At 43.3% G+C, this 20,103-nt stretch overlaps 1 protein-coding gene across 1 annotated transcript in view; it reads right to left on the bottom strand.

Moving 5' to 3' along the window:
- Positions 1-660: 660 nt before the first annotated feature.
- The window catches only part of SRD5A2 (steroid 5 alpha-reductase 2), a 58,852-nt gene continuing 39,409 nt past the window's right edge, over positions 661-20,103 (bottom strand). Inside the window, exons 2-5 of the mRNA XM_067555275.1 lie at positions 17,155-17,318; positions 6,886-6,987; positions 1,806-1,956; positions 661-776 (exon numbers count right to left, since the gene is read on the bottom strand). Of these exons, the coding sequence (XP_067411376.1) occupies positions 710-776; positions 1,806-1,956; positions 6,886-6,987; positions 17,155-17,318 (484 nt within the window). The 3' untranslated portion in view covers positions 661-709. The remainder of the gene's footprint in view (positions 777-1,805; positions 1,957-6,885; positions 6,988-17,154; positions 17,319-20,103) is intronic.

The raw sequence follows: 20,103 nt of genomic DNA, 5'->3' as shown, positions 1-20,103 counted from the left end.
ATGGAGTTACATAAGGTATGTTCGGGTTTTCCTGGACACAGCCTTTTTGAGCTTCTTTTCTCTGTGTGGGTGGATTTTTCAGATAACAGGCAATGTCTGGGGTTTTTGCAGAGCAGACAAGCTGCAGCTCAGAAGGAGCCCTGATTGGTCCCTCCCCTGCATCTGGGGCTGACTGCTCCATTCCCCTGCAAACCACAGCTGCCAAATCTCACCAGATGAGGCCCCAGCTCCCAGCCCTGCAGAGGGAGTTCTGCAGGGAGGTGCTGATTGATGGCTGTTGCTGTGTCCTGGGCTTACACCAGCTGCCACCATGACAGAAAACGACACTGCCCCCCACTTCCAGTGAGTACCCCCACCACAGGTACCCCCTCCAGCATCTCTTCCCTCTGGTTCCCTCCCCCTCCAGCAGTGTCCTCTTTTTGGGAACCTGAAATGTGGTAACTCTAAATTATATCAGTTTTTCATTGATGTAGTTCCATTGACAATCATGCTCACTGTTTGACAGGGCTCCCTTTGCACATTCAGCTACCTCAGTATCTCCAGATAAAGTTATCCATGGTACCTACTGTAGTTAAACACAAGAATGTTTGTTCTGAATTACATTATTGCTCATTTAAACCCACAATTCCATTTTACACAAGTTTTTTACAGTTTAAAATTAGGCAGTGTAAAAAACCACTAAAAACAAAGGAGTCTTCATTTTCAGACTTTAAAAAATAAAAGGAATCAGGGCTTTCCTTGATTTTGGATAGTCCGTAAAAATCCTGAGATAGTACCTGAAAGACAGTAAATGAGAGTAAAACTGTATGTATGCCAGAAAACTGCATTTATTGCGTTAATCCTAATCTTTCTTCATTCTGAGATCTCCCCAAAATGCCTCACTCTGTAACCATTTTCAGTAACTCAACAAGAGAGTTCTTTTAAAAGATTTACACCAAAGTAACATTAAATGTAAAAACTTATTATAATGTTAAAGTTGTGACTTAAATCTGAATTCATGCAGTATCTTCTGTAGCTTTAAGGGCCAAATCCCACTCTTATTCACACCAGTGTAAATCCAAAGTAAATTCCTAGAATTTGATTCACATTTACACTACAGCCCCTTTACACTGCTCTGCAGTCAAAAGGGGCTTTTAACATGGATGAAGATGTAATGTAGCTTACAGCCAATTTAAGTCGCTTTACATTGCCAGAGCTATGTAAAGGGGGTTAGTGTAAATGACAATCAGGCCCATTGACTTTTTTTGAGTTACAGTTTACTACTGTCCTTATTTCGCCCCAAAATGTCCAGGTATGGATCATGAATGGTAGCTAAGAACTGCTCCTGGACTAACACACTCTCCTTGACTGCTGCCTCATGGAAGTTCTGGAGGCTTGCAGGAATGCTCAGCAATAGAAGCTGTTACCTTTGCTGATAGAACACTTTCTTTCATGACAGTGTTGGCTATATAATCCACATTAATGGAGTCTGATTTTCAGAGGATGGATGGTGAACGCTTTCCAAAAATCAGGCCCCATTAAGGTTCTTCAAAAATCAAGGTACCCAAAACCACAAGTCACTTTTTAAAATGTAGGCTCTAGAAAATGGAATGAGGGACTCAACAGAAAACTCACTGGCTAAACACCACCACATCATGCTTTTTTCTGATGTCCCCACATTAAATGATCTTTACATGGAATAATGAGGCATTTCTGTTTCAATATACAGCATAATATAACAGAATTTCAACTTTATCTTAAATTCCACCCCCATCTCTGGGATTATGCAAGTGTAGGCAAACATGAAGCAATCTTGGTTTTGATACCTGTGATGGTGATAAGCACGTGGCCCAATGAAGCACAGAGTAAAAAGTGCAAATGAAAAGGCTGGTAAGGACCAGGTTGCTATGGCATAGCCAAGCCATTCCACTATCTCACCAAAGAAATTAGCTCCAGATACATATGTGAACAGTCCCCCTGCATTCAAAAAAAGTCACAAGTGTGTATAAGAAGAGTGAAAACTAATTACCTTCATTTCAAGTCAACAACAAAACATAGCAAAGTGTGGGACTATAAACCACACTTTTCACATTTAGAAAGCTTGATTTTCCTTCCACTGAACCCATTTAAATCAACAGAAGCCAACAGAATTATACCACAGTAAAACTGGAATAAGTGAGATGAGCAATAAATCCAGAGACTTCAAACCACTTTACAAACATTAATTCTCACAGCTAGAGACAGGCCTGAAACAATTCCAAAGATCAAACTTGGTGGAATAGGGCCTGTGTTATGAAGGTGGTCAGACTAAATGATTGAACGGTCCCTTCTGGCCTTAAATATCTATGAATCTATGAACTTTGGGGAGCTCAAATTCTAGATCTATATTTTGGAGCTACAGTCCATTGCTACTCACCAAACCCATGTTAGGGGGAGTTACTAACTGAGGCAGAAAGAAGTTACCACGAGCAACAAGCCAACAGAGGAAGTCAGAGTCAAGATCAGAATTAGAACCAGAAAGCTCCTAGATCCCCCATCCTGAGTTCAGACCACTTTTCTCGCAAGGACAAGATACTCCCACATCACTGCTATGGTATCATTGTCAAACCTGCTCATTAATCTCTCTCCAAAGGGGACAGAAGACTGGAGCAGGAGAGGAGCTGATGAGCAGGTTTGGCAATGGCCAAAAATATAGATCCAGAATATTGGTCAGGGCAATGTTTACACATGACAGTCCATAGATGCATCAGGGGAACATGCCACAGACAGGGAAGCATGACACAGAACTCTTCAGCTCTTTCTCCCTGTGGTAGGGCATTTTGACAGCCCACTCAGGAAGGAGTTAAAAGAGCCTCTGGGCACAATCAGCACCTGTGAGGCTTGAGCGCTGCTCAGTGCAGGGTGGCACTCTGAAAGAGCAGGAGTGCAACTCAGAGCATCCTGGGCTCTGGAAGCAGGGGCTGCTGACCAAGGAAATAGCTTGAGAATTTTGGCTGCAGAGGGCCTCTCAGAAAGGGAGAATGTCAGTGCTTTTATATTTTCTTTCTTTTCCTCTTCGGCTTCCTGAAGGCTTAGGATACTGCTTTTTGTGGGCTGTGGAAGCATACTGGCTTTTTGTTTGGACTACTTTAAATCCCTCTGCAATGGGGCTGATGCCTTGGACAGCACAGCTGGAGGGCTGAGCCCTGAGACAGAAGCAGCAGACCCCGCTCCTCAAGGTGTAGTGAGAGAGGTACAGCAGTGGAGAATGTGGGCATTCGCTTCCCAACCCTGATATAAGGGTACATTAGAGGGAGATTGGAAGCCTATGCATATGCGAGACAAAGAATCCAAGCAGTACGGATCCAGAGCAATGGTTCAAGTGGCTGACAGAGCACCCGCTACCGCAGTCCACCCAGAAACAGGAGTTCCAGCAGCAACTCTGGCAATCGGCCACTCAACAACAGTTACTGACAACCCAGCAACAGTAGCTGCTGTGCGAGATGGTGACCCAGCTGAAAGACCTGCAACAAAACCTGCTACAACAGCTACTGTTGGGGCTGCAGGTAGCCAGGACAGCAAGGGATCCAGAGGCCAGTGATGTGAGACTGGGGCCAGTTCTCCCATCAGTACCTGTGAAGTTGACTGAGATGGGGCCTGAAGGTGACCCTGAGTCTTTCTTGACTGCTTTTGAGCAGGAGGCTGTGACCTCCCAATGGCCTCCAGAGCCTGGGACCCCACATGGGGGGGAAAAGAGTATACTTTACCGGGGCCCAGAGGCCCTGGGAGGCCCAGCCCAGGCTGCAACCCCCATTACCATGAGGAAAAAATGTTCATGGCTCATGAGATTGTATGTATGGGATGAAGGATTGTGGCATGTGTGTGGGAGGGGGCCCATGTTACAAGTTTGTACTGAGCCCAAAAAGTTATGCTTGGGCCCTGTCCAGAGCACTTGACCCTTGTGCTCGCCCCTGCCCGACTGACACAGCCTGCTGAAGGCTTGATCCTGTGGCTGCTTGGGATTACACATGGGTTAAATCCTCCATTTTGGACTTTATATCAGCAAAGAGACGCACCACCAGCACCACTTCTGTATGCAAACATGTCCACAAGGAGTACAGCCGCAGGTGGTGGCCCGAAAACGGAAGGACCACTGCCAGTAGTGGTTAGGGTCAGAGGAGAGGACAGGAACCTGAGCGGTCAAGTTAGTACTTGTCGAGCAGTTCACGCAAATACTCCTCACTGGGGTCTGGGAGTGGGTACTGAGGCATCAGCAAGGTCATTAACAGAGGTGGTGCAGTTGATGGAAAATGTTGTGGCTGCTGTGGAAACCCCAGAGACATGTGGAAGGGGGCAGCCTGGGGCTTAGAAGCTGACCCAGCCTGATGTGAAGCCTGGTCAGGAGAGGCTTGTCTTTAGTCTCTCGGCAGTTAGGACAGCCACCCTGACTGTGAGTCACTGTGACAGGCCAGGAAGGGCCCAGACAAAAATCTAACCAGGACAGTTGATTCCCAGCCCCGCTAATGAGGGCGGTTATTATGGACTTTAATGCCAGACACCTACAACAGGCAGGGTCATCGTTGAACAAGAGGATGGGCTCAGACCACAACGTGGTGATCTTTTTCTCATGTGGGCAACTGGGACACATCTGAAGAGAATGCCTCCTGATGGAGTGCGAGCATGTCCAGATGTGGATAACAGAAAGCGGAGCAAGGAAGAAAGGGATTGCCAAAATAACAGTCCTCAGATGGATTAATAGGACAAAAGTGCAAGGTCTGCTGGACTCCATGTAGCCTGCTGGCTGCGGTAGCAGGGGCCGCAGTGTGATAATCTTCCTCCAGTGCATTCACGGAGATGTGAAGGCCTTCCCCAGCAGATGACTATGGTTAAATGGGGGTCAGCATTTGTGGATATCCTCCTGGTACCTCCTTCCTCAACATTGGCTGACCCTGTCATTATTGGTCAGAACTGGTGGTATTTTGGGGAAATTATCCACAAGGTAGGAAAACCAGAGACTGTGGCCACTGGCCCAGTCCTGGTGCCTGGGGCAAATCCTGTCCAGGTTAGAAGAATCAGAGAACCCTGCTGAGGGCAGTTCAAGATCTATGGGTCCCCCATCCAGCTTGCAGACAGGAGAGGAAACCTGCTAATCAGTGAGGTGCAGACATTATTGGTATGTCCCATTCCTTGGACAAAGAGCCAAGTGGGGCACTGCGCCTTGGACTGGCTGGCTACTCTAGGTGCCTAGTAACAATTTCACCTCATTACAGCCCCTCTGATGGACCTGATAAAAGATGGGAATCCAAAGAAGATCCACTGGGACGATTGTGAGAAAGTCTTTCACATCTTGAAAGACTGGCTGTGCCATGGGCCTGTCCTCTTCAACCCCGATTTTTCAAAAGAGTTTGTTTTACAGACAGATGCCTCTGATGCAAGCCTTGAGGCGATATCTTCACAAGAGGTGGATGGCAAGGAGCAGCCAGTCTTATCTAAGCTGAAAGCTGTTCCTCAAGGAGAAGGCCTACCCCATGAGTGAAAAGGAAGCACTGGCAGGTAAATGAGCCATAGGAGCCCTTAGGTACTATTTCCTGGGCAATACTTTCTCCCTTGTTACAGATCACACCCCGCTCCAGTGAATAAATACGATGAAGGAAACAAACTCACATATTATGCTATGGTTAAGGCCCTACTTGAATTGCAGGATGATTGGCAAAGAATTGCAGCTAAGTTGTGGACAAGCCATGGAAAATTGCAGAAAAGTAATAACTGACCTTATTATTTGTGGTAGTAAAGTCCATTATTACTTTTCTGTGATTTTCCGCTGTCGGCCGCCTGGTGGTCCCACTCTCAGCCCCAGGGCAGCTGGGGCTCCCACTGTCAGCCACACACTTGGCGGGACTCCCACTGTCAAAATTGTAGTGGAAGCCTAATACTGCAGAATCTGCAATTTCTGCATTATCGCAAGTTAAGTAGGACCTTAACTATGGTACTTGTCTCTCCAACCCTATAATTTTAGAGTACAACATTGTGCAGGAAAAAGAAACACAGCAATGCTGACTTCTTTTTGTGGGATGTGGGAGAGTCAGGCTTGGATGATGGGATCCTGGGCTTCATCTTGAGGAGGAAGGTATGTGGTGGGACAGATCTCCCACCCCAATCATGAAGGAGTTAAAGTGCTCATCTGGGCACAATCAGACTTGACACAGTGTACCTTGTGAGACTTGTCAAGCCTGGAAATGGGCAAGTCCTTAAAAGGGAGGATCCCTGCTTAGTGCAGGGCAGAAATCTGAAAGACCAGGACTGCAACTCAGAATTCATGGCCCCCAGAAGCAAAGTTTACTGACCAAGGCTTGAGAGTTTTGGCAGCCCACGCTCAGAAAGGAGAAGAACCGGTACATTTCTCTTTGGCTTCCTGAGGGTCTAGGACACTGCTTTTTATGGGCTGTGGAAGCATAGTGACTTTTTGTTTGTACTACTTTAACTCCCCTGCAAGGAGGCAGATGCTCTGAACTCCAAGACAGGAGCAGTGCGTGCCCTCTCCCCAAGGGGGCGCTAGATAGTATAGCTTGCGCCACTTCCTATCCCGCATCTAGGCACCTCCCTACACCTCCATAACCCTCAAAGCCTCAGCAGTGCAATGTTCACATAGCAAGTGTTTTTCAGAGCTCAGAGGGTAGGAGTGGCCTGCTGAACTCTGTCCCTCTCATCTGCAAAATTCAAGAGAAAGATTACCATGCCTCTGCAATTAATTCATGCTGTAGGAGGAAGCATCTGGGCCATGTATCCAGGAGAAACTAATGACTCCAAATTACTTTAAGAGCTTTGTTTTGATGTATATTTTACTTTTGCCAAGACCCGCCTCCCACTATTTATCCAACTGTGCTACTCTTTTTTGGGTGGGGAGAAGGGGGCATAAGGGGAATGTACCTTGTGGAATCTTGTAAGTGAGGTCTCCAGGTTTCCTTAGCTGGCGTAGCAGGATATCGCTGTGAATATTGATTCCCATGCCAAACAAAAACAACAGAACACCTACAGAATGAAAATGAGAAATTAAGTGGCACAATAGCTCCTGGTCTGTCTAATTATAGAATCATAGACCATGTCTACACCACCACTTAGGTGTGCAAAACTTACATTGTGCAAGGGTGTGAAAAAAACACCCCCTCAGGTGACATAAGTGGCAGTGTGGACAGTGCTTCTCCCACCAACATGGCTAGTGCTGCTCGTTGAGGTGGTTTTATTATGTTGAGGGGAGAGCTCTCTCCTGTCGGCATAGAGCAGCTACACAAGCAATCTTACAGCAGCACAGCTGCATCGGTACAGCAATGTCTCTGTAAACTCGCTAGTGTAGACATGGCCATAGAAATGTAGGGCTGGACGGAACCTCAAGGGGTCATCAAGTCTAGCCCTCTGTACTGAGCCTGGACTAAGTGTCAGGTCAGCCAGGCAACAGCCATGGTTGGAGCAGGAACAGGTACAGCCTGGGGTAGGCTGGAGTAGGAGCAGTCTGGCAGAAGTGCCATGCAGCTCGAAGTATCCCCAATAAGCTAGTGACACTGAGCAGATTGGAGTGGCTACTTTCATTGGGAGCCTATATACCTGCCTTCGGGTCACCTGGTTAAAGTCTTGCTTGTGGACTGGCTGGAGCCTTAGTACTCACAGGGTATTACTTCAGATGACTCATCAGGCTCAGAATACTCATCTCACTAAGTAAACCTAGGCCATCCCTGACAGGTGTTTTTCCAACCTTTTTAGAAATCCTTCAATGTTGGAGATTCCACATCCTCCCTTGGAAGCCCACTGCTGGTCGTAAATACCCTTAGAAAGTTTTTCCTACTATGTAATCTAAATCTCCCTTGCTGCAGAATAAGCCCATTACTTCTTGTCCCTCCTTCAGTTGATGTGGAGAACAATTGATCACCACCTTCTTTAAAACAGCCCTTACCATATTTGAACTCTTTTATCAAGTCCTCCCTTAGTCTTCTTTTCTGAAGATTAAACATGCCTTGTTTCTAAACATTCCCTCAGAGGTTATCTAAACCTTTTAACATTTTTGTTCTCTAGCAGAAGTCTCACAAGTGCCAAGCAGAGTGGGACAATTACATCCCATGTCTTACATAGGACATTCCCTGTTAATACACCACAGAATATTAGCCTTTTTCACGGCTGCATCACATTCAATTTGTGCTCTTCTATAAGCCCCAGATTCTCTTCTGCAGTACTACTACCTACCCAGTTATTCCCCATTTTGTAGTTGTGCATTTGATTTTTCCTTTCTAAATGCATTACTTTGCACTTATCTTTATTAAAATTCATCTTATCAATTTCAGACCAATTTATCCAATATGTCAAGGTCATTTTGAATTCTAATCTTGTCCTCCAAGTGCTTACAACCCCTCCCAGCTTGGTGCCATCTGCAAATTTTATAAGCACACTTTTCACTGACATTAAATAGTACCAGACTCAGGACTGACCCCCTGTAGGGCTTCACTAGATACGCCCTCCTAATTTGACAGTCAGCTATTGATAATTACTCTTTGCATATGGTTTTTCAGCCATTTGTATGCCCAATTTACAGTGATTTCATCTACACCACGCTTCCCTAATTTGCTTGTCAGAATGTCATGTGGAACTGTGTCCAAAGCTTTACTAAAATCAAGATATATCACATCTTCCCCCTATCCAATAGGCCAGTAACCCTGTCAAAGAAGGAAATTAGGTAGGTTTGGCATGATTTGTTCTTGACAAATCCATGCTGGTTATTCTTTATAACCCTATTATCTTCTAGGTGCTCACAAATTGTTTAATAATTTGTTCCAGTATCTTTCCAAGTATCGAAGTTAGGCTAACTAGTCAATAATTCCCTAGGTCCTCTTTGTTTCCCTTTTAAGATAGGTATTATGTTTACCCTGCTTCAGTCCTCTGGGATCTTGCCTTGCTCCATGAGTTCTCAAAGATAATTGCTAAGGGTTCTCAGATTGCATCAGCTACTTCCTTAAGTAACTTAGGGTGAATTTCATCAGCTCCTGCAGACATGAGTGGTCCCAACAGATGCTGCTCACAAAGTTTCAGGAAGCTTCCAGTGCAGGTGCCTTGATTGCTATACATGGGGTCATGCAAAAATTGATTCCAGGGCTAAAGAATAAATAGCACTGGGACCAGTGGGGGAGAAGGTAGTAAAACTTTCCCTGTGAACACTGCATTGAAAAGCGCTAACCATGTATGTTTAAAAATCATAACCCAACAGTGCTCTCAAACTAATCTATGTCTGTTACCACTTTAATGTTTGCAGTGTTGTTAGAGCCATGTTGGTCCCAGGATATTAGAGAGACAAGGCGAATCTTTTATTAGACCAACTTTTGTTGGTGAAAGAGACAAGCTTTTAACCTAAACAGAGCTCTTCTTCAAGTAGCTCAAAAGCTTGTCTCTCTCGCCAACAGAAGTTGGTCCAATAAAAGATATTACATCACCCACTGTGACAGAATATTTACACCCTACATTGTAATATGTAATTACATATTACATAATTATTACTAATGTAATAATCTTGGTACAAAATATGCTTTATGAGATATCATTTGAAAACTAATAACTCACTGGTCAATAATATCATGATGAAACGTGTGTAGTAAAATTATGAATTTTTATGATTCAATGATTGTTGTGAATTGTCTGGGTAACTCCATTTAAGGTAGCATACTGTTGTATATAGATCCCTTTAAAAGGGCAACAGACCTAATATATCTGGACTGTCCAGGAGAGGGACATGTTTTCTGGGGGAAGTCTGTGACTGGGAGTGTGTTGTTGGGGTCATCCTGCAAATAGTAACCAAAGCTGCTGGAAGCCAGTGTGGCTAGTACGTTGCTGACAGGCTGCAGGGGGTCAGGGTGGCTGGACCAGGGCTGTGGCTATACACAGGCACTTAGGTGCAACCTGCATGCTGTCTGGCTGTTTGTAAGGAGCCCAGGTAGGAGCTAAAGCAGCAAAGCATTATAAGGCAAACCAGGTCGCAGGGCAGGGGTGACACTGCCCCACACTGGTCTGGACTGTGTGTCACACCCTGCTTGTGTGTCTACCATTTTAATGCTAATTTTATAGTTGCCATTATTGTGACTAATATTAAACAACTCTGTTCAAGAATATTGGGGGAATTTACTGGGAGGAAAAATAGTGCAACTTAAGAATGGAAGGCCAAATTCAACCCTGATGTAACTCTACTGATTATCAAATTTATACAAGAGATTATTTTAGTGCCCAATATTCTTAACTTTGAATTCCCTGGATTTGTCAGTTTAATTCAAAGTTGTGCAATACAATACTTTTAAAAAAAATACATATATATATATATTTTGGACCCAATTCCCCTCTCACACCTTTGTAAATCAGGAATAATACCAATGAAATTTTACTTGGGTAGAGAGCAGAATGAGACCCAGGAAGTATAAGAAGTGTTGATACAATAGAGCTTATCAGCTCTTCCACATACATCAGACTCTCTTATATCAACACATCTATTACACTTTTAAAGTATTTATTATTAATGCAGTAGTAGTGACAGTTTCATTAGAGTCAATGTGCATTTAGCTTTTCTTAAAAACATATGGCAATAACTTTTTAAACTGATAATTGTAGCTTTCGAGAATTCCAGTCTCTTATTATTAAATATTTATATTTTGGTTTGAGTCCCATCATGCTAGGGGCTGCACAAACAGAGATTTGTATAGCACAAGCTCCCTATCCTGAAGAGCTTACACTATAAAACTAGTTATCCTCAAAGGCAGGTGGAAGAGTGGAGGGATACAATCAACACGTTTGTTACTTGTGTCCATGTCAATTTGCTTTTATACAACAAGTTTAGCAATTGCTTACATAAATAATACTTCCTTTCCCCACCTGCCCTTCAGCCTTGCCAATACACCTTGGTGAATGCCTTATAGGCATTGTGGCAGAGGTGGGCTTGGAGAAGGGATGACTAGCTGTAATATTTCCCAACCTTTTTGGCTCAAGGGCCACAGATATCATTTTTACAACCCTGAAGGGCCACTAGTCTTCACCAGCAGCCCTGAGGATGCTGCCTCCCTGCTCGCTGATCCTGTCTCCCTGCCTGCAGCAGGGAAACCACACACATCCTGTGTGCTCCACCTGGGTCCCTAGGCAGTGGATCCCTTCTGCAGTCAGGGGAAGGGGAGATCAGTGCTCCCCTCCCTCTGGGTCCAGCAGAGACCCCAGCGCCTGTGGGTCCAGGCAAAGCGCTTTGCCATGCTCCCTGATACAGCCAGGGGGAGGGGAATGCTGATCTCCTGTCCCCTTGGCTGCAGCAAGGAGCCTGCACAGGTCTTTTAGCCCCACAGCAATGTGCTCTGCCTGGGTCCTTAGACAATGGCTCACTTCTGCAGCCAGCGGGAGGGGAGTGGTGGGCCACTTTGAAAGCCCTCGCAGGCCACATTTGGCTCACGGGTTGGGTACCATTAATTTAACAAACATGGGTCAAAGCCAGAACCTCAAAACTAGTTTCCTCCCCCTACTCCTCTGCCACACACACTCTTTTGGGGGAGGAGGGAACTGAGGTGATGGAGAGGTCACATTCAAGGACCCTGATCCAAACTAGTCACTATTATTTTAGTCCCAGTGCAGAACCAAACCCCCAGAGGATAATATCTGGCGCCACATCAGATGGGGCCAGAAATATCATAAGACAACCTGGGTTTTGTGATATTTCCTTCAAACCAGGAAGAAGCATGCCCTTCACTTCCTAGTGATGCCCTTGCATATGTCCCTAAGCAGACCGTCATACTGATTCTTTCCACCTTTGGGTGACCCTAGCCGCTCTCCCCCTCTCAGTGTCCGAGCAGATTGGGGGTGAACAGGAGTGACCAAAACCTCTCATTCTGTGTCCACAAAGTCAGGACACAGAAAAAGCTGTCCAAAGCTACCCCTTTCCAGACAAGGTGGAGAGGGGAGGGGCAGCCCCCCAACAGCCATGAGAAGGGGAGAGAACTCTCCTATTGCTCCCAACAGCCCAGAGTGAAGTGCATAAACTGAGCCCTCACATCCTTCTTATCTGGCAGAAGGGAGTGGGAGAGGGCAGAGCCCTCAGCAGCTCAAAATACCTAAAGTCCCAACCTCTCCAGGCAGCAGATGTTTCTGTTTTCACCCAACTAGTCAAATCCCTGATCAACTGCTGCTATATGCCACTGCTAGCATTCTGCAATAGAGCCTTATCTTGTGTGTGCATCAGAAGCAAGCATTGTTGCAGCCCATGAAAATACTTGGGGAAACATTTACTAATGTTTGCATTGACTGAAACATTGGCTGTGTTGTTCATTTTGGACCTGATTCTGATTGCAATGGGATTTGAGGGCATTTGGCACCTCACAGGAATCACTCAGCACACTGAGTCCACAATGAATAACAGGGTATTAATTCAGTACAAATGTTTAGATCTGAATGTCTTCCCATGCACTGCCGGCTGTTACAGAATCCAACAGCGCGTGTGAGAGTGCAGTGTGAATACAACACTGAAGTAGGACTCAGGAGACCTCAGTTCTCTTCCTAACGTAACCAGGCTATATATTTGTCGCTTGAGTCAGGGGGTGTCTCATGAAGTGAGCTCAGCTAATCTCAATAATAAGGTCTCTTCATGACCTAAATGCAAAGTGTGGTCAACAATAGGCTTTGACCTAGCCTGACTTCTTAGATTATGGTAGAAGGAAGATCGATTGATCCTTTCTTCCATCCTCTCTCCCTACCATGGTGGCTTCTCCCAGAAACTGCCATTTGATTTGATAGAAACAGCCATCCCTTTTTATTTGGTCTGCAGGGCCCCGATTGGCTGCTGCCTGCTTCATCCCATCTAGCTGCTAGAGGACCAAGTCTTACTGGTTCCATCAGCAGCTGTCCCAGGAAAGCCTTTCTCGGCAATTCCAGTGGTCCAAAACTCACTGCCCTTCTCTTGTTAAAGGGCCACTTCCTAGGAACAAGGCAACATGATCTCCAGCAACAGACAGCTAATACCTGTTACACCCTGTCACAACGCTGTAGCAGTTTAAGTCCAAAAAGAGGACAAGGCGCAACAGGGAAGCAGAATGGATTTGTTTGAAGTCTCTGTGCCGGGAACAGAACTAGGGACTCAGCTGGAAGTACCAAGAAACATTCAGAAGGGTGTTGTAGTTACTGAGATTGCTCAATAGGTTTCTTGAAGCCATAAGGAATGCTTCCATTATGGGCAAACTGTTCTGTATATCCCACACATCGTGAGCCTGAGAGCTGAGCCAATCAGAGCTCCAGGCGGAAATTCTACAATTATAGGAGCTACTCAGAACCCTAGGCTGAAGATGACCCAGGGTGGTTATGTCTGCATAGCTGCCAAATTTTATTCCATGCATGTCATTTTATGAAAATTCTGAGCTAATATTCTAAAGTTAAAAGTAAAGAAGTAAAATCCTTAGAGATGGCATGGGTACTACTAAAAAAAAAAAGTCTCAGAAGACATGTGTACAGCTAAACAAAAAGGGAACCAAGAAGGCAATGAGTTAACCACATGGCTAAATGGCAAGATTTGAGACACTATTCAAGCCAAACAGGAATCCTTCAAAATCTGGAAATCTGACTCTAGTGAAGCCAATAAACAGGGGTATAAAGTACAGCAGACATTAAGTTGGAGGGAAATTAGAAGGGTCAAAATGGATTTTGAAGAGCTAATAGCTGAAGGTGTGAAAACAAACAATACAAAATTCTTCATATACATCAGTAGTATGAACCCCATGAAAAAATCTGTGCATTACCAGAAGTTAAAGGGAGAAGTTAAGGTTGAAAAGGACATTGCTGATAAGCTAAATGATTTCTTTGCATCAGTCTTCAACAGCGAAAACATTGACCACAGACCTGCTCTTTTCTGGTAATAAATATGAGATGCTGCTAAAGAGTTAGACATCAAAAGAGGAGGTGCTGGAGCAAACAGAAAATTTAAAAAGCAATAAGTCACCAAGCCCATATGGTGTACACCTAAGAGTTCTGAAGGAGCTCAGATATGAAACGGTTGAGCTGCTAACAAAAGCATTCCATCTCTCATTATAAACAGACACTGTCCACAGGACTGGACCATAGCAAATGGTGTGCCTATATTTTAAAAAGGCTTTAGGGATGACAAGGGGAATTATAGACCATTAGCCTTACATCTACACCTGGCAAATTGGTTGAAGTGATCATTAAAAGCAGAATAACAGCACACCTGGAGATCATGACATGATAGCATCTAGCTAGCATAGTTTCTACAAAGGAAAATCATGACTCACTAAACTCTTAGTATTCTTTGAATACAAACTGAAGCAGTGAATAAAAGACAACTACCTGACAATGTATTTAAGTTTCCAAAGGCTTTGGACAAGATCCCGCAGAAGAGACTACTTAAAAAGCCAAGTCATGGGATAAGAGGCAAGCATTATCATGGATCAAACACTAGCTAGAAAACAAATCAAAGAGTAATATTAAATGGTCATTTTTCATCATGGCTAAAATCTAACAAGGTTCTGTATTAAGTCCTGTGTTGGTTAATACTTTTGTTAGTGATTTGATTTGATAGTGATTAGGTAACAGAGTCTGCATATGACAAAAATTATTTACATTAGTCAGGACCAGAGAGTACAGTGAGGAACTCCAAAGAGATCTGACCAACCTAGGTGAATGAGCAACATGATGGCAGAGGAAATTCAATGATAATAAATGCAAAATAATGCACATTGCAGGGAAAAAATTAAATTATTCATACACCGTACAGGGTTCTAAATTAACGCCATCAACTCAGGACAGGGACCTGGGCATCACTGTTGTCAGTTCAGTGAAGACCTCTGCTCAATGTGCAGCTGCGGTCAAAAAGCAAACAAAATGTTAAGGTGTATAAAGAATGGGATGGTGAATGATATGGAGAACATTATAATGCCATTATATAAATCAATGATTTGGCATCATCTGGAATGCTGTGTGCAGAAATGGTCACCCCATCTCAAAAAGGATATTGCTGAACTAAAAGGGGCTCAGAAAAGGGCAAAGAGATTATTAAGAGCCTGCAAAAACTCCTGTATCAAGAAACATTTAAGATTGGGATTGTTTGTGGGTGAGAGGATTTAGGGTCTGACAGGGCTGTGCATCTGAGAGGGTTAGCTGGAGGGTAGGGAGGACTATCTGTCTGTCTGTGAGAAGCTGGGGAAGCCTGGCACCAGAACTGGTGCCTTCTCCATGGAGTCTGCTGCCTGCTCCTCCTCTCGCAGCTTCTTCCCCGGCTATAGTCCAGCAGGAGCAACAGAGCATGTGGCAGATTATGTACCACATAAACCCCTGCTGGCTGCTGGATACAATTACAGACATTACTGTCGTTCATCTGAATAAACCACATCTGAGCGGGCCTGCAGGAACATGTACAGGGCTGCCAAATGCATGAGTGTCATGTGAGATACATTATAGTTGGCAAGTCTATGTTGGCTGTCAGGGCTGGATGTCTCTAACATCTTGGCAACAAACAGAATCTTCCTGTCTGACACACAATTTTAGGAGAGACAATCCTCTATTAATGGAGTGCTAGAAAAATCCACTTCTGTTTGGCTGACAAGCTGAAAGTATTTGATTCTGGACTGAGAGCCTCTGCAGCTTCATTCCAGGTCCAATGAATCCAGGTGACATGTGCTACTATTTAGACCACACTATACAGGCTGAGAAAATAATCTCTGAAGATGATCAGGAGCAAAACAGTACTGTTTATTTGTTTGTGCCAAAATAGAGTGTAGATGTTGTGCTAAAACCTTGCATTTTTAATAGCAGCAAGTTTGTGAAAGTCTGTATGGAAGGACACACATAGATTTACTAGCCAATAGGTTTTGTTTACAAGTTATTTAATATTTTAAATACTGTTTACACTGTTTTTCTTTGTTTGCATTAAATAGAAATATTTGTTTATCCCACAGACTGTGGGGTACTCTCTTTCTCTGAAGGTGACTGGAAGTTGTTACTCACACCAAAATTTACGGTTTTTACTTTGTGTAATGCCTTCTGAAAAGACAGAACTCTAGCCTTGCTTTAGAAAAGAGTTAAGCTGAGGTGCAAGAAAGGGGAGTGTAGTAATAATCGTATATAATTCACCCCACCTCGCCCTATGCTGGCTCTGCTGCTGACTTGTGGTGTGATCCCAGGTAAGTCTCTTCACCTCTCTGCCTCCCCTCCCTGCCCTGTCTATTTAGACTGAAAGCAGGAGCAATCTCTTACTAGGTTTGCTCAGACTGTCTAGCACAGTGGGACTCTGGCTTCATTTGAAGCTTCCAGGCACTAGTGCGATTCAAATAATAAGTCATGAGATCTTTCTGCAGAACATAGATCCCCAGCATGTTGCAGAATATATAGGACTCTAGTTATAAGTAAGGCATTTTATGTAAGGCAAGGTTCCCCAACCATTACCATTCCATTTATCATCATTTCTGTATTCACATTTTTAAAAATCTTCCTTTGAGCTCAGGACAACATGGGTAACATCAGCTGGCTTCCCCTACTCAATAATTCACTCTCAGTGAATTTCCGGCGCCAAATTCAGCCTGCACGCTATGTCACTGAAGTCAAACCTGCTTATATCAGGACAAAATTTGCTCTTTAGTTTTCGCATGTGCCTCATGTGAGGAAGGAGATAGGTCTCTGAGGCCTTGTTTACGCAGAGTATTTGCCCTGACTCCAGCCATCCATGATCAGCCTTCAGTGTAGCTGCACGAGTGCAAGCCCCTCATGTGGGCAAGGAAAGCCACAATTTGCACCAGCGGAGCTTGTGGCTTTGGCTCGTCTGCAGCAGTGCAGCTCCAGTGGTGAATGGCCACCGATTGCTGGAATTAGAGTGAATTCCCCATGTAGACAAGGCCTGAGAAGCTCATTTGGAATTTGCAACTCCTTAGACCTGATCTGATCTGAGTCTGTGTTTGAACCGCTAACAGCTGGTGCTTCCAAAGGTGGCTGCCCGGCAAAAAGCTAATCTATGTAACTCCTTTATTTTCATTGTAAAAATTATTCTCTTTAGGCTTTACATCTGGGCCAGAAAGGCAGGTTTTGTGCTGATCTCCATCACCTCTGATTTGACTCACAGGCTCAGTGAAGGTTAGAACACAATGCAAAATGCTTACAAACTGCTTGGAGAGTAGATACTGGAAATCCTGTGTCTGCAATTACCTGATGTAAATCTGAAGTCAGTGAACCAATCTTTTGGGTATTCAGCGCAGTAAATCATGTAGTACCCTTGAAGGAAACCATTATAGATACAGAATAACATGCCAAAGAAAAGTATCTGCAGTGGGAAAGGTCTGCTTCTCGTGAAGAATGAGTAAATAAACGTCCTAAGGTAGATAAAAAACACAGTCAAACCAGAAGTAAACACCATGTATCAACACATTATACATAAATAAATCTTGGTAAAATTCTTGGTTTAAAAAACCCAAACATTTTCAGCTTATGTGGGCTGACACTACCCAAACATAATTCTTTAACTAATTTTTTTTTAACTATGTCTTTATTTAGGAAGTTTATAACAGGTTTACAGATCCTAGCCATGTAAATATCGGTGACAATACAATGATCATTACAACAGTGAGCTTTTGTTTAGAGAAACTTTATACAATGATATTATCAATGGCTCTCTTTATTTAAAAGGGTGCTACCAATTTGCAGTCTGAACATCTTTACACTTACCCATGACATCTACTAACAGTTTCTGTTAGGGAGAAACTCTGTCTCAAGAGCTGACGCTAATCAGAGAGCAAGGCAGAGACAAATTTCCCTGTTGTTCACATAGCTCTTTCTACCCAGAACCTTGTAAAACTAAAAAACTACCAAAAACATGTCTTCCAAGACTAAAAACTTGCTCATAAACTATGAAAAATTACATGGGAGATTGTAACAGCAGCACCTGCCACAGTAGTATTATCTTCCAGTAGAAAGGACCAGCTTATGATAGTTATATACCCTCATTATTACCCATCTGGTTAGCTCAGTCCACAACATTGCAACCTCTGAGGTCTGATCTAGGCATATCTACAAAGTCTTCCTCAAAAGCTAAGCATCTATATATATATATATATATATACAGTACTGCAAAGTGCTGCTAAAAAAGAAAGCACCCCAAGACCACTTCTCAAGGTCTTATACCTACAACAGAAAGGTTTCTTTTGAACACCCACAGAAACATCTGCATGTGAAATCAGTTTATTCCAGTCATTGGTCCGGGCTTCAAGACTGCCCTAAAAATGTAGTGTCTGTGCCTTGACATAATTCTTGTGCAGACTATTTATTTGTGGGGAGAAATCTTTGTGCTAGAATATAAATAATATTTACAGCCTTGGAAAGATTCCTGGTCTCATTGGGTTTTTTGCAACATTCATGTAATTAAAACCTTTCACTCATGCCTTAAAGACTGATTTGTTTACTAAGGACAATTTACTTGTGCTGTTATGAATTACTGTGAACCTCTACATCTGTGAAGAGAAAAATTTGTTCTCTGTGTATTCACTTGTGTCCTCTCTCATTTGTTTATTTTTTTCTTTAAGCTATGTATTGTATATGGGAGTTGGGGTGATTAATGCCACTTTACCATTTGTTTTAAAACTTTACTGAGGGATTAGGTTAACTAATTCACTCTGTTAAGCCACACACTCACAAACCACTGGTTACAATTTTATGGGCTATAACACACTTTTATTTGCTTTTATGGAAGTTACCAAAATTAATCAGTGTTTTTAAGAGCCTGTCTTCACTGCACCATTATAACAAAAATGACCACAATAGGGTTTTCCCAAATGTTTAAGACATATATATTTGTAATCAAATAGAAGAAAGTAACAGGATTTCCACTGTTATTGAATTTATACAGAGGAGAAAGCTAATATTATCGAGGGATCCAATCCTTCCATTGTTAAAGATGAAGCTAGCTAGAAATAAGACCAATTTTCAGCTAACCCATCACCCCTTCAACTTCACTAGAAATAAATCATTCCAGTCAGGATTTATCTGGAATGTTTGTAGCATATCACATGTGGAGATTAAGATATGAGAAATGGACAAGTCACTAAAATGTATAGAGACTTTTATGGTCACTTTTCAAAGATATTGCTAACAATTTCTTGATTTGTCATATCTGCAAAATAGATTCTTGGAAAAGCTTCAAACTTCATTTCTCAAAGAGTCCCTAATACAGAAAATAGAGGTATGTATAAGAATCAGAGAGGATTTCGAAAGTTGTGATAATAAGTACTCAAAACTAAAGACATAACCACTTTTTTAAAACCACACATATAATATACGTCTTTTAAACTGTATTATACAGCTCTTTGGGACTGAGAGCACCTTTGTGTTATGTGTTTGTACAGTGCTTTATACAAAGGAACCCTTAGGTACTACCACAGTGCAATACACTTCTAAATATACTTGTGTATCTTTTTTTAAGTATATTTAATGCAGATTTCAGTTTGATATATTACATGCATCAGTTTGCTGCAGGGTTTGTAAAGAGCATGTTAGGACACGCACATTTTGCAAAGTGTGCAAGGCTTAGATGCAGATGGCCATGACTGGGGTGGGGAGGAGGACCCTAAATGCCTGGCAGGGAACAACACTGAGGTGGATCCAATCTGAAAGAAGTGGGAGAAGGAAAAAACTTTGGAACAAGGGATCCATTATGGGGAACAGGAGGAAGGAAGCCATACAGTGAGGTGGGAGGTTGTTGGGGATGAAATTGGGTCCACATTTTTCCATCATTTGCAAATTCTGCTGGAGCCCGACTTGGCCTGCAAGATCTTCAGGAACTATCGTCACTGAGCAATGCTTAAACACTAAAAGCTAGAATGTGCCTTCCGGCATAATGCCACCTAAACCTGAGCAAGAGGCAGTGTGAAGGGACACCGCCCTCCAGGAAGAATCAGGAGACACCCAACTGTGGCACAATGCTTTTCATGGCTTCACTGTTGACTTGTGTGCTCACTGGAGTTTGTGCACGCTTTGAAAACCTAGCCCTAAATGCTTTTCCACAGTCACATAAAAAGTCTTTTACAGAGCCATAAATAGTACCCAGTGTTCATCTCAATCAATCCAATGTCTTAACCACAAGAATATCCTTTCTACCCACCTCTC

The sequence above is a fragment of the Emydura macquarii genome, unplaced genomic scaffold (genome assembly GCF_026122565.2).
Source record: "Emydura macquarii macquarii isolate MOO-44397 ecotype Brisbane River unplaced genomic scaffold, CSIRO-AGI_Emac_v2 contig_1597, whole genome shotgun sequence".
NCBI classification, from domain to species: Eukaryota; Metazoa; Chordata; order Testudines; family Chelidae; genus Emydura; species Emydura macquarii.
Note: the sequence above shows the minus strand (reverse complement) of the source record. Positions and strands in the feature narration are given on the sequence as shown.